The sequence below is a fragment of the Kogia breviceps genome, chromosome 11 (genome assembly GCF_026419965.1).
Source record: "Kogia breviceps isolate mKogBre1 chromosome 11, mKogBre1 haplotype 1, whole genome shotgun sequence".
NCBI lineage: Eukaryota > Metazoa > Chordata > Mammalia > Artiodactyla > Physeteridae > Kogia > Kogia breviceps.
Genome location: NC_081320.1, coordinates 78,320,697 through 78,333,307, shown reverse-complemented (window position 1 = coordinate 78,333,307; position 12,611 = coordinate 78,320,697). Strand labels below are relative to the sequence as shown.

The following is a 12,611-nucleotide window of genomic DNA, read 5'->3' as shown; positions in this document are numbered from 1 at the left end:
TTGCTTGTACAGTAACATGTCAAAAATTAAAATAATGCACAAATATAGAAACTGAAAATCTTCTGTAATCTTATCCTTAGGGAGATGATTACTGATAAGTTTCCTGATTTTGTCTAGTTACATAAACATAAATATTCATTAGAGGAAAAGAACCATGTTACATAGAAACTGATCTGTAACCTTTTTCACTTAATGTATGGGGACTCACTTTCCATTTCAATACATTTAATCTTCCTCCTATTTTTTTCAGTTTTTAAGTATACTTTTATTAACATATACATAAAGTGCACAATTAGTGTGTTGCTTAATGAATTATTAAACTGAGCATACCAGTTTGAAACCCCACCAGGTCAAGAAATAGAATAAATCTTACTCCAGAAGCCTGCCTTTCTCATCTTCCCTTCTGCTCACTACCTCTCCCCACCCTTCACAAAGTTATCTTGAATTCCTAACTTCTTACACCATAAATCAACTTTGCCTGATCTTGAGCTTTATCAATGAAATCATACAGTATGTGTTCTTTTTATGTATGGCTCCTTTTGCTCAACATTATGCTTGTCAGATTAATCCTTGAGGTTACTTGTGGCAGTAATTGTTCATTTTCATTGCTGTATACCAGGGAGCAGCAAACTGCCTATAATGGGTCATTTAGTAATTTTTTTTATTGTAGTAAAAGATAGATAACAAAATTTGCCATTTTAGTCCATTAAAGTATGCAAATCATTGGCATTAAATATATTCACAGTACTGTGTAACCATCACCACTATCCATTTCTAGAGCTTTTCATCATCCCAAACAGCAACTCTGTCTCTATGAATTCGCATATTCTGGGTACCTCATAGAAGTGGAATCATACAATATCTGTCCTTTTGTGTCTAACATTTCACTTAGCATTTCAATGTTTATCAGCCTTGTTGTAGCATATAACAGATTTCATTCCTTTTTGAGGCTGAATAATATTCAATTGTATGTATATACCACATTTTGTTTATCCCTTCATCTGTTGATGGATATTTGGGTTGTTTCCATCTGTTGTTAATAATGCTACTATAAACATTGGTATACAAGTCTCTGAGTTCCTTCTTCAATACTTTTGAGTATCCACCTAGGAATAGAATTGCTGGATCATAAGGTAATTACTATGTTTAATTTTTTTTTTTTCCTGTGGTATGCTGGCCTCTCACTGTTTTGGCCTCTCCCATTGCGGAGCACAGGCTCCGGACGCGCAGGCTCAGCGGCCATGGCTCACGGGCCCAGCCGCTCCGCGGCATGTGGGATCTTCCTGGACTGGGGCACGAACCCGTGTCCCCTGCATCGGCAGGCGGACTCTTAACCACTGCGCCACCAGGGAAGCCCATGTTTAATTTTTTGAGGGACTGCCAAACTGCTTTCCACAGCACTTTGCATTTTATAAGCATATTTTTAAAAATTAATTATTTTTAAAAATCTTTGGCTGTGTTGGGTCTTCATTACCGCTAGCGGGCTTTCTCTACTTGCGGCGAGGGGGGGCTACTCTTCGTTGCGGTGCACAGGCTTCTCCTTACGTTGGCTTCTCTTGTTGCGGAGCACAGGCTCTAGGCACACGGGCTTCAGTAGTTGTGGCTCACAGGCTCTAGTGTGCAGGCTCAGTGATTATGGCTCAAGGGCTTAGTTGCTCTGTGGCATGTGGGATCTTCCAGGACCACACCCATGTCCCCTGCATTGACAGGTGGATTCTTAACCAGTGCACCACCAGGGAAGTCCCTAGCTTTGCATTTTTACATTCCCAGCACCAGTGCACAAGGGTTTCTAACGTCTTCACATTTGTTAGTTTCAAGGTTTGCTTGTTTTATTTTTATTTATATTTATTTATTTTTACTTTATTTTATTTTTTCATCTTTTGGCACACCATGCGGCATGTGGGATCCTAGTTCCCCAACCAGGGATCGAACCTGAGGCCCCTGCATTGGAAGCGTGGAGTCTTAACCACTGGACCGCCAGGGAAGTCTCTGTTTTTTTTAAATAATGGCCATCCTAATTAATGTGAAGTGGTATTGCATCATAGTTTTGATTTGCATTTCACTAATGACTTATATCAAGCATCTTTTCATGTGCTTATTGGCCATTTGCATATCTTCTTTGGAAAAATGTCTATTCAAGTCCTTTGCCCATTTTTGCATTCACTTGGTTTTTTGTTGAACCATTTAATAAATATTTCTCCTTTTTTGGAAGTTTGAATTTTATTTTACTTATTTGTTTATGCAGCAGGTTCTTATTAGTTATCTATTTTATACATATTAGTGTATATATTTAATAATTATTTCAAGTGCTCTTTCGAAACTGTTCAACACTCTCATATAGGGGGTGTGATCCAGTAAAGCTTTATATACAAAAACAGGCAGCTGACTCTATTTGGCTCTTGGATTGTTGTTGGTCCTAGATTATGTAGTTCACATTATTGGCTATTAATTTCAACTACCATTATAACCATTGTAAGTTTCTGCCATCCCACTCTTCTCTTGATTTGATGTAGTCTGGTTGGTTGAGTTTGAATGTTGTTGGGACCCATATAGGAAAGAGGGAAATGTGTAAGGGAAACTAAGAACTGTTCAAGTATCATGAAGGCCTTTTGTGTGCTGGACGCCATTATAAGGTTTGATTTTTCTGCCATAACTTAGTCAAAAGGGGGAATTCCCTGACAGTCCAGTGTCAGGACTCAGCGCTCTCACTGTCAGGACCTGGGTTCAGTCCCCGGTCAGGGAACTAAGATCCCACAAGCTGCATGGCATGGCCAAAAGTTAAAAAAAAAAATTTAGTCAGAAGGGTGATCACGTAGGAGCTTATGGGCTTGTAGTTTCCCCTAATTTAGGGGACTGAAGTGATTTGAGTGTGGGTGTCAGCCCTTGTACAGGCTGGCCTAGTTCATAACTCTTCAGTGATGCAGGGTCCCAACCAAAATCTTGGAATCATTGCCTCTTATTCTCCTTGGCATGCCCTGGAATTCATTTTTTTGTCAACTTAGTCCCATGAGTCCGCTGAAAGCTCTGCTTAGTTTCTTGGTTACATTTGCATTCAGAATTGACAATTGTTTCAAGCAGAAAAGTGCCCCAAGTCATAGGCTCAACTCTGTTGGCCTTTCTCTTTTCCATATTTTGGTAATTTTTTAAAACAGCCATCCTAATGGGTGTGAAATGGTCCCTCCTTCCAAATTTTAGTAATTTTCATACTGTTTTGAAAATTCTCTGATCCCTTCAGACAGATGTTTTTAAAATATTTTTCTGGTTTTTCTCTTCTAATCTTACTCTTGTAATCAAAATTTTAGTTCTGGTATTATAATTCAAGTCACAACAAATGTTCTTATACATAAATGTTGGAGTATTGCACTTTTAAAAAATCAGATTTATTTAGGTATAATTTATGTAAAGTTTACTCTATTTAGAGATCTATAGTTCAGTGAGTTATGACAAAGAGCAGTGTAAACCATCACCACAGTCAATATATTGAATGTTTTATCACCCCAGAATCTCCCTTGTTCCTCTTTGTAGTCGGTCCCTTTGCCTCCCCCTTAGCCTCTGGCAGTCACTAATCTGATTTGTCCCTGTAGTTTTGTCTTCACTGAATGTCATGTAAATGGCATTATATAGTGTGCAGCCTCTTGTGTCTGGCTTTTTTCACTTAGCATGTTTTTGAGATTCATCTATGTTCCTACATGTATCAGTATTTTGTTCTTTTTATTGCTGAGTAGTAGTCTGTGTATGGTTGTACCACAATTTGTTAATATGTTCACTAAATGATGGACATCTGGGTTGTTTCCAGTTTTTAGCTCTTATGCATAAAGCTGGTAAACGTTCATGTACAGGTCTTTGATGTTTTTATTTCTTACGGTAAATACATAGAAGAAGGGCTGGGTCATGTGGTAAGTATATGTTAATGTCATGAGGAGCTACAAAACTCTTCCAAAATGGCTGTATCATTTTGTAGTCACACCTGCAAATGTGACTTGTCTTGTAACTTTTTTCCATTCAAAATTAAAATCTTGGAGTTTTAATTTATAGTTCCCTAACAGCTAATGATGTTGAACATCTTTTCTTGTGTTTATTTGCCATTTATGTCTCTTCTTTGGTAAAGTGTATGTTTTGATCTTTTGCACACTATTTTTAAATGACTTTTTAATAAAATCATTGTAAGAGTTCTCTATATATTCTGCTTACAAGACCTTTATTAGGCATATTGTTTTGCAGATATTCTCTCCCAGTCAATCTGTGGCCTGTCTTTACATTGTCAGATCCATCTTTTTTTTTTTTTTTTTGTGGTACGCGGGCCTCTCACTGTTGTGGCCTCTCCCATTGCGGAGCACAGGCTCCGGACGCACAGGCTCAGCGGCCATGACTCACGGGCCCAGTCCCTCGGTGGCATGTGGGATTTTCCCAGACTGGGGAACGAACCTGTGTCCCCTGCATCGGCAGGCAGATTCTCAACCACTGTGCCACCAGGAAAGCCCAGATCCATCTTTTTTTTTTTTTTGCGGTATGCGGGCCTCTCACTGTTGTGGCCTCTCCCGTTGCGGAGCACAGGCTCCGGACGCGCAGGCCTAGCGGCCATGGCTCACGGGCCCAGCCGCTCCGCGGCACGTGGGATCTTCCCGGACCGGGGCACGAACCTGTGTCCCTTGCATCGGCAGGCAGATTCTCAACCACTGCGCCACCAGGGAAGCCCTAGATCCATCTTTTGAAGAGCAGGAACTTTTAGTTTTTATGAAGTCTGGTTTATCAATTTTTTCCTCTTTTTTAAAAGTTTATTTATTTATTGATTGATTGATTTGTGGCTGTGTTGGGTCTTCGTTGCTGCGTGGAGGCTTTCTCTAGTTGCAGTGAGCAGGGGCTACTCTTTGATGCGGTGCATGGGCTTCTCATTGCAGTGCCTTCTCTTGTTGCGGAGCACGGGTTCTAGGCAGGTGGACTTCAGTAGTTGTGGCACGCGGGCTCAGTAGTTGTGGCTCATGGGCTCTGGAGTGCAGGCTCCGTAGTTGTGGTGCACGGGCTTAGTTCCTCCGTAGCATGTGGGATCTTCCCAGACCAGGGCTCAAACCCCTGTCCCCGGCATTAGCAGGTGGATTCTTAACCACTGCGCCACCAGGGAAGTCCCACTTTTTTCCTCTTCAGATTTGTGATTTTTTATGTTCTAAGAATTGTCTGCCTAAGCCAAGATCACAAAGAATTTTGTCTATGTTTTCTTCTGTAAATTTTATATTTTTAGGTTTTACATTTAGGTCTGTGATCCATTTCAAGTTAATTTTTGTATGTCACGTGAAGTTTTTTGTGTATGGGTATCTGTTATTCCAGCGTCATTTTTTGAAAAAGCTATGCTTTCTCCATTGAATTACCTTGTCATCTTTGTCAAAGTCAAATCAGTGATATATGTGGGGTCTATTTCTGGACTTCTGTTCCATTGATTTTTTAAAAAATTTTTCTTTCTTTTTAGTTTTTGGCTATGTCGGGTCTCGGTTGTGGCATGCAGGATCTTCGTTGAGGCATGTGGGAGCTTTCACTGTGGTGCTCAGACTTCTCTCTAGTTGTGGTGTGTGGGTTTTTTTCCCTCTCTAGTTGTGGCACGTGGGCTCCAGGGTGCGTGGGCTCTGTAGTTTGTGGCACACGGGCTCTCTTGTTGAGGCACGTGAGCTCAGTAGTTGTGGCGTGAAGGCTTAGTTGCCCTGAAGCATGTGGGATCTTAGTTCCCTAACCAGGGATCAAACCCACGTCTCCTGCATTGGAAGGCAGATTCTTTACCACTGGACCACCAGGAAAGTCCCCCAGTTCCATTGATTTATATGTCTGTCCTTTCTGTGGTGATCTTGTACTGTTAGATAAGAAATATCTTTGCATTTTCTACTGTCACACTGACTTAACAAGATTCAGATAATGCAGTAAATCAACTTCCTGTTACCAACGAATGTTAGGTAGTAGAGTAATTATTGAGCATGTGATTTTATTTGTAATCAGTCATTTCACTTGCCTCCCTATAATGTGGTAAAATGCCTTAAAAGATTTTGTTCAGATGTTGCCAGTGAGAACTGTCACACACTGCTGTTAGGAGTATAAATTGGCACAAGCACTCTCAAAAAGTATTTTGTTGATTTCTAGTAAATGGAGAATATGTGATGAACTCTGACTCATCAATTCTACTTCTTAAGCATATACTCAAGAGAAATTGTCACATGTACATAGGGGGACAGGTACAAGAATGTTTATTGCAACATTATTTGAAATATTGAAAAACTGGAAACAACCTACGTATCTTTTAATAGGAGATAGTTGAAGAAATTGTAGGATGGTATAGGATACTATACAGAGTAGAAATGAATGAACTAATCTCTGTAGAGCAACATAGATCTAAAAGCAATGTAAATTTTTTAAATAAAATGATATAAATAAAGTAGGAACAATAGAAAAATATATACAAGTAAGGTAGACACTCAATTCATGATGGTGGTTTCTGGGAAGGAAAGGGGTGTGCGAATGGGAAGAGGCACAAAAAAGGAACTTCTGTTGTATCTGTTAAGTTGCAGTTCATTTTTTAAATTTTTAAGTAAATACGACATTGTTATCAATATTCCCACCACACAGAATGCAAATGCTATTTTACTGTGTTCTGTAATTTACCCCTTTTTTAAAAATTACAAAACCAAAAATACATGTAAACAGATATTTCCTTCATAAAAAACTAGAAGGTAAGCATCCAAATAGTTTGAATTGACTTATAACAGATTCTTAGTAATTTCTTCATCTGTCATTATCAAGTATATATTGAGCACTTACTCTGGATCAGACAGTGTGTAAAATACTAATGGCATTTTATATGGGTAATAAGAAATTACCCTGTCCAAGGGGCTAAATCTAGTTAATGATTTATTTTGGGGGTGGAGGAAGGTAGGTAGGAGTTACACACTCATAAGGGGACAGTATTTCTTAGTTGTTGTGCGGTGTTTATAATAAGACTTCATCTATTCTGTGTTATCAAGAGTCATGATATTTTATTGAATTTGAAATTTCAAATTAAAGAATGGCATGGGAATTTTTGTTTGATTAAATAGGGACATGAGTAGGGAAAAATGAAAAACAGTTCTTATGCATGATTTCCACCTTTGCTTTACTGTATCTCTATATTAGCCACTTATGAGGCTTTGCAGATTCTAAGGACTAAGAAATTAATTTTTAAAAACAATGAAATTTGCATATAATTGTTACCACTTTAAAGAAGTATCCTACACATGTTTTGATTATGCTGAATTTTTAGGTCCTTTGAAAGCTTAATTTTCGATCAAGGATAAATGTTGTCATGTTTCAAAGAAAATAGAAATGTGTTACTATTTAATGGCCACACTTGTAATCTCATATACCAGTTCTCATGGTGCAATCATTTACTAAATAAAAGCTAACTCGAGAAAGGAGCAGCCATGAACATATTACATCATATTTGACTACAGTTAGATTAAACAATGCTTTTTTCCTCACTATTATTGAAATTGTATTTATTTTTCCTAACACTATATATTTTTAAAACCATTTATTTAAAATAAAATCTTGAATATTTATTTCTCTAATACAACATTTCAGTGGTTATAAGCATCAATACCATGAGATGATAAACAAATAAAGAATCACAGCTCTAAAATTTTGAGAAATGTTGACATCTATAGCTCCCTCTTGCAGAGCCACATATACATTAAGAGGCTAAAGTCCTAAGAAGTCACAGAGTAATAGTTTTCAGACTTGTTTGATCACAACTCTTTTTTTCATGTATCTCCTAATAAGAGCATGCTTTGGAAAATGTTTAGTGTATTCTTAGGGTAAACTTGTGATTTATACAAATAATTATTTCTATTTTAAAGTAGGACAAAAGGAGCAAGCTGTGGAATGGTATAAGAAAGGTATTGAAGAACTAGAAAAAGGAATAGCTGTCGTAGTTACAGGACAAGGTAAGGTTATATTTACGTTTGTTTAGTAGCATCCGAAATTGTGTTCACATGATTGCCCTGATTTCAGATCCATTTATCTTAAAAAAGGTATTTAACAGATTTTTAAATGTTCTTGTTAAAGTTAATGCTTTATTACCTATGCTAAAAATGAAGTTGTAGCCAGATATGCGCAAACTTGATTATTGTATTACTTGTGTCCTCCTTGGAACCGCTCTTCATGATATTTTAACCCTATTTTTAAACCTGTTTTTGAAACCTCATCCTTTCCTCGTTGTCGAGGCAGGGAAGGAGTGGTTATTTCACAGACTCCCTTTTACACTGTGGGTAATGCTTGACTGCATGTTAAAATATGAGCTGTAATGTCTGACTTTGATTCACACATGGCTTTTTAAAACCAAAACAATTATTTCTCATCTTTACTTTCCTGTCACATCAAATTAAAAATTAGAGTCTAAGGACTTCCCTGGTGGCACAGTGGTTAAGAATCCACCTGCCAATGCAGGGGACACAGGTTCAATCCCTGGTCCAGGAAGATCCCACATGCTATGGAGCAACTAAGCCTGTGTGCCACAACTAGTGAGCCTGTGCTCTAGAGCCCACGAGCCACAACTACTGAGCCTGCGTGCCACAACTACTGAAGCCCATGCTCTGCAACAAGAGAAGCCATCGCAATGAGAAGCCAGCGCACTGCAACGAAGAGTAGCCCCCGCTCGCTGCAACTAGAGAAAGCCTGTGTGCAGCAACGAAGACCCAACGCGGCCAAAAAAAAAAATTAGTGTCTAATATTACCTTTAAATATATAGACAACATTTCTTGCACACATACTATGTGCCCAAGCATCATTGTATGTGCTTCATACGTATTATCTCTTTTAATTTCACCACAACCCTACACTCTAAAGCTGCTACTGTTATCCTTATTTTTCAGATGAAAAACCTTAAGTGCAAAGAAATTAAGTAGCTTGTGTGAGGTCTCAGGCAGGAAGTGGTAGAGTCAGGATTTGAACCCAGGCAGTCTGACTTTAGAGCCTGAATTCTTAAATACTATGCTGTTAATAGTGGTATGTGGATACCACTATTATATGAGTAAAGTACTTCAGCTTATCATAGCTAAAATAAATTCAGAAGCAAAAATTACAATGTGTGGGCTGAGAATCTTAGCCTTATAGATCAATCCACCCAGTGGATATTTTATCTGGCTGGCTGATTCTATAACTTATATCAGCTAATCTCCAGTAACTATAATGTGTCCAATATTTACCATGTTTTTTAATCTCTCCTTTTTTTTTTTTTTTTTTTTTTGCGGTACACGGGCCTCTCACTGCCGTGGCCTCTCCCGTTGCAGAGCACAGGCTCTGGACGTGCAGGCCCAGCACCCATGGCTCACAGGCCCAGCTGCTCTGCAGCATGTGGCATCTTCCCGGACCGGGGCATGAACCCGTGTCCCCTGCATCGGCAGGCGGACTCTCAACCACTGCACCACCAGGGAAGCCCTAATCTCTCCTTTTTACTTTGACTGTTTCTCTAGCTACTGGTCTCCTGTATAAGAGAGAGCAGAATAGAACAAGTAAATATGAAAGATTGGGTCTTGGAGACTTTTCATGAGTTTATGAGCATGACTTTATGAATTATGTACAAAATATATTTGCTGTTCTTTGCCAAATGCATAGAAGAAGAGTTAGAAGAAAATGAGTTGGTTATAAGAAAAATAGTATTGAATCAAAAATGCCTTCAACTGTACCAAGAGAAAAACAATGTCAACTGAACTATAACACATCCTCTTCTTATCACATAGAATTTGAATTTTAACCTTATTGAATATGCTATCTTAATCTTATTTAGACGTAGCTATAACAGAAGTATTAGTATCCATGACCAAATTTTTGTATGCAGAGGAAGTGACAGACTATGTTATGACTGCAGCCTGGCTGATAGCATTAGTAGGTTGGCACAGGTTTTAAAACACTTCCCAATTTCAAAGAGTTTTAAATGTAGGGGGAAAAATATGTCTCAAAACCCGTAAAATCCATGAAATACCACAATAGGTCTGAAACCATCATAAGGAACTGTAACTGATTTTTTATGGTATTATTTGAAAATGATATTTTGTTAATTTCATAGTCTTTTCATAAAGACTATGACTCCCCATGAGATTAGTTGGTATGATAATTTATCGTGAAGCAGCATTAGTAGGTAAATGTAGATATTTTACTTGTTTGTTTCTGCTTTTTCTTTCAGGTGAACAGTGTGAAAGAGCTAGACGCCTTCAAGCTAAAATGATGAATAATTTGGTTATGGCCAAGGACCGTCTACAGCTATTAGGTATCAATTAATGAATTGTATAACTGGAATGAGATGTATTTAAAATCTTAAAATTTAAGATTTAAAATCTTAAACGTTTAATGAAACTTTAAATGCAGATGGAAATAAATCATTGAACTTGAAAATGTGTTCTAGGCTTTCTTTTAACTTATGAAAATTTCTAACATATACAAAACAGAAGAGTTTATTGAACTAATTATCCATCACTCAGCTTTGGTAATTATCAACTCATTGTCGGTCTTGATTTAAGACTGGCAAACTATAGCCTATGGACTAAACCCAGTTCACTGCCTGTTTTTGTAAGTTGGCACAAAGCTACTCTCATTCCTTTGTATGTTATCTGGTTGCTTTCATGCTACAGTGAGAGAATTAAGTAGTTGATACAGAGATCATACAGCCTGCAAAGCCTTTTAATATATAGCTTTTAAAAATATTTTAATATTTACTACTGGCTCTTTACAGAAAAAGTTTGCCAACCACAGTTTATATCCCTGCTCGCTTTCCCCAACTTCATATTACTATTTTGAAACAATTTCTCGATATCTTTTTATTTCATTTATAAGTATTTCATATCTCTAAAAGATAAAGATACTTTAAAAATAAAATTGCCAAAGTGAGGAGATTGTCGGTTCTAACGTTTCCCTTCTTTCTGTCCCTCCCTTATTTCCTGTGTATCACTTATTTTTTACTTTGATTTGTAACTAGAACAAACCTTCAAAAAGAAAACTCATTTCATGATAAAACGAAGGTAATGATTCTTCCCTCTGGGGAAGCTCTGAGTATTAAATGGGATGACGGACATGACTGCCAAAAAGAAAAAGAATTGCCAAAATACCATTATCACACCTAAAAAATAACCAATAATTCTTTTAATACTAACATAAACATAATGGCCCAAAAAATGGTCAGTGTCCAAATTTATATATAATATATAAATAATGTGCAGTCAGTATCTCAAAATTTAATAACTCCTACTATTTTTTAATAATTGTTTGAAACAGAATTTCAAGGAGATCCATACTATACATCTATTTGAATATAAAAGTCTGTTTTTTCTTTTTCTTGCAATTTATTTGCTGATGAACAAGGTCTTTTCAACGTAGTGTTTCCTGCAGTCTGACTTTCGCTCCATGCATCTCCATGTTATCTTTTAGTATGTTCTTCTGTCCTCCCTATAAATTGATAGTTCGATATAGAGCCTTAATTGGATTGAAAGTAGATTTTTATTTTTTAATGATAAGACTACTTGATAGGTGGTTTTGTGTTTATCATTAGTATTTCTTGTGATGTTAGCAGCAGTTGATGACTTATGCCTAATGACATAATTGTCATTCTTTCTGCATTCATCAGCTGTAACAGGTCTATAAAGAGAAGCTTCTCATCTTCTGTTTGATGGTATAGGTTTTAAAAATATATTCTTAAGGTAAATCTACCCCTCAAACAAGGTGGAACTAAAACCCACCCTTCTTGGGTGGTTCTGCCATAGCTTGATGTGATAGAAATAGTAGAAACTTGGTAAACAGGCAGATTTTATTTGTTGCTCTGTGCTTTTGATAAGTTATTTAGCATTTCTGAGTCTTCTTTATTTCACTTGTAATATGAGGCTAATAGATAATTATTATCTCACTGTATTTGTGACTATGAATTGTTGAAGGAACCTAACCCATAGTAAGTACTCGAAAATGCTGGTTTTTGTTCTTCTCCTTACCTGTGTGTAATCACCACCCCTGCTTTTGTGTACATATATACACATATGTTTTTTATTAATTCACTCATTCATTCATTCCTATATGGTCCATGGTGTTTATAAATTTTTTGCCCCACATTTTTGAAAAAGAAACCCTTACTGTTTTCAGATAGCTAACAAGGCAGTGTTCTTCTGGCTTCTGTGGCTGACAGTTTGCCTTCTTACTTCCTAAGTGATGGTTATTACTGTGTCAAATAAAATTACATATTACATCAAGGGTTGTTGTAGTAAAATAATTGTCTAATTGTGCTAATTAGTCCTTTCTATGTGTTTTAGCTATAACACCTTTTCAGTATATGTACAAAGTATCACTGTATGTGATGCAGATTAAGATTGATTATGGAACATTTTGTAACATGTTTCAAATCGAATAATAGTTGGTTTTTATCTTTTATCAGTATTTGAAATTGTGTTATGGTAAAACATTAGAAGAAACTCATCAATTTATAGACTTGTCTTTAAATGCAACTTAGTAATTTCTTATTTGTGTTATAGGAGAGGACAAAAAGATATATAATATAAGATGAAGCTAAGCTTTAATAGAATTAATATTTGGTTGTTGTTGTTATCCTCAAAAGTGCTGTATGT

At 36.9% G+C, this 12,611-nt stretch overlaps 1 protein-coding gene across 10 annotated transcripts in view; it reads left to right on the top strand.

The window, feature by feature from the left end:
• The window catches only part of SPAST (spastin), a 55,722-nt gene that overhangs the window by 9,091 nt on the left and 34,020 nt on the right, over positions 1-12,611 (top strand). For 4 of the 10 annotated variants that reach the window (XM_059078745.2, XM_067007858.1, XM_067007856.1 and 1 more), the window contains exons 2-3: positions 7,869-7,955; positions 10,193-10,276. In XM_059078745.2, coding sequence (XP_058934728.1) covers positions 7,869-7,955; positions 10,193-10,276 — 171 coding nt within the window. Of the gene's footprint in view, positions 1-5,382; positions 5,558-7,868; positions 7,956-10,192; positions 10,277-12,611 lie in introns of those variants that run through there. The other 6 variants (XM_059078746.2, XM_067007857.1, XM_067007855.1 and 3 more) reach the window with 2 other exon arrangements.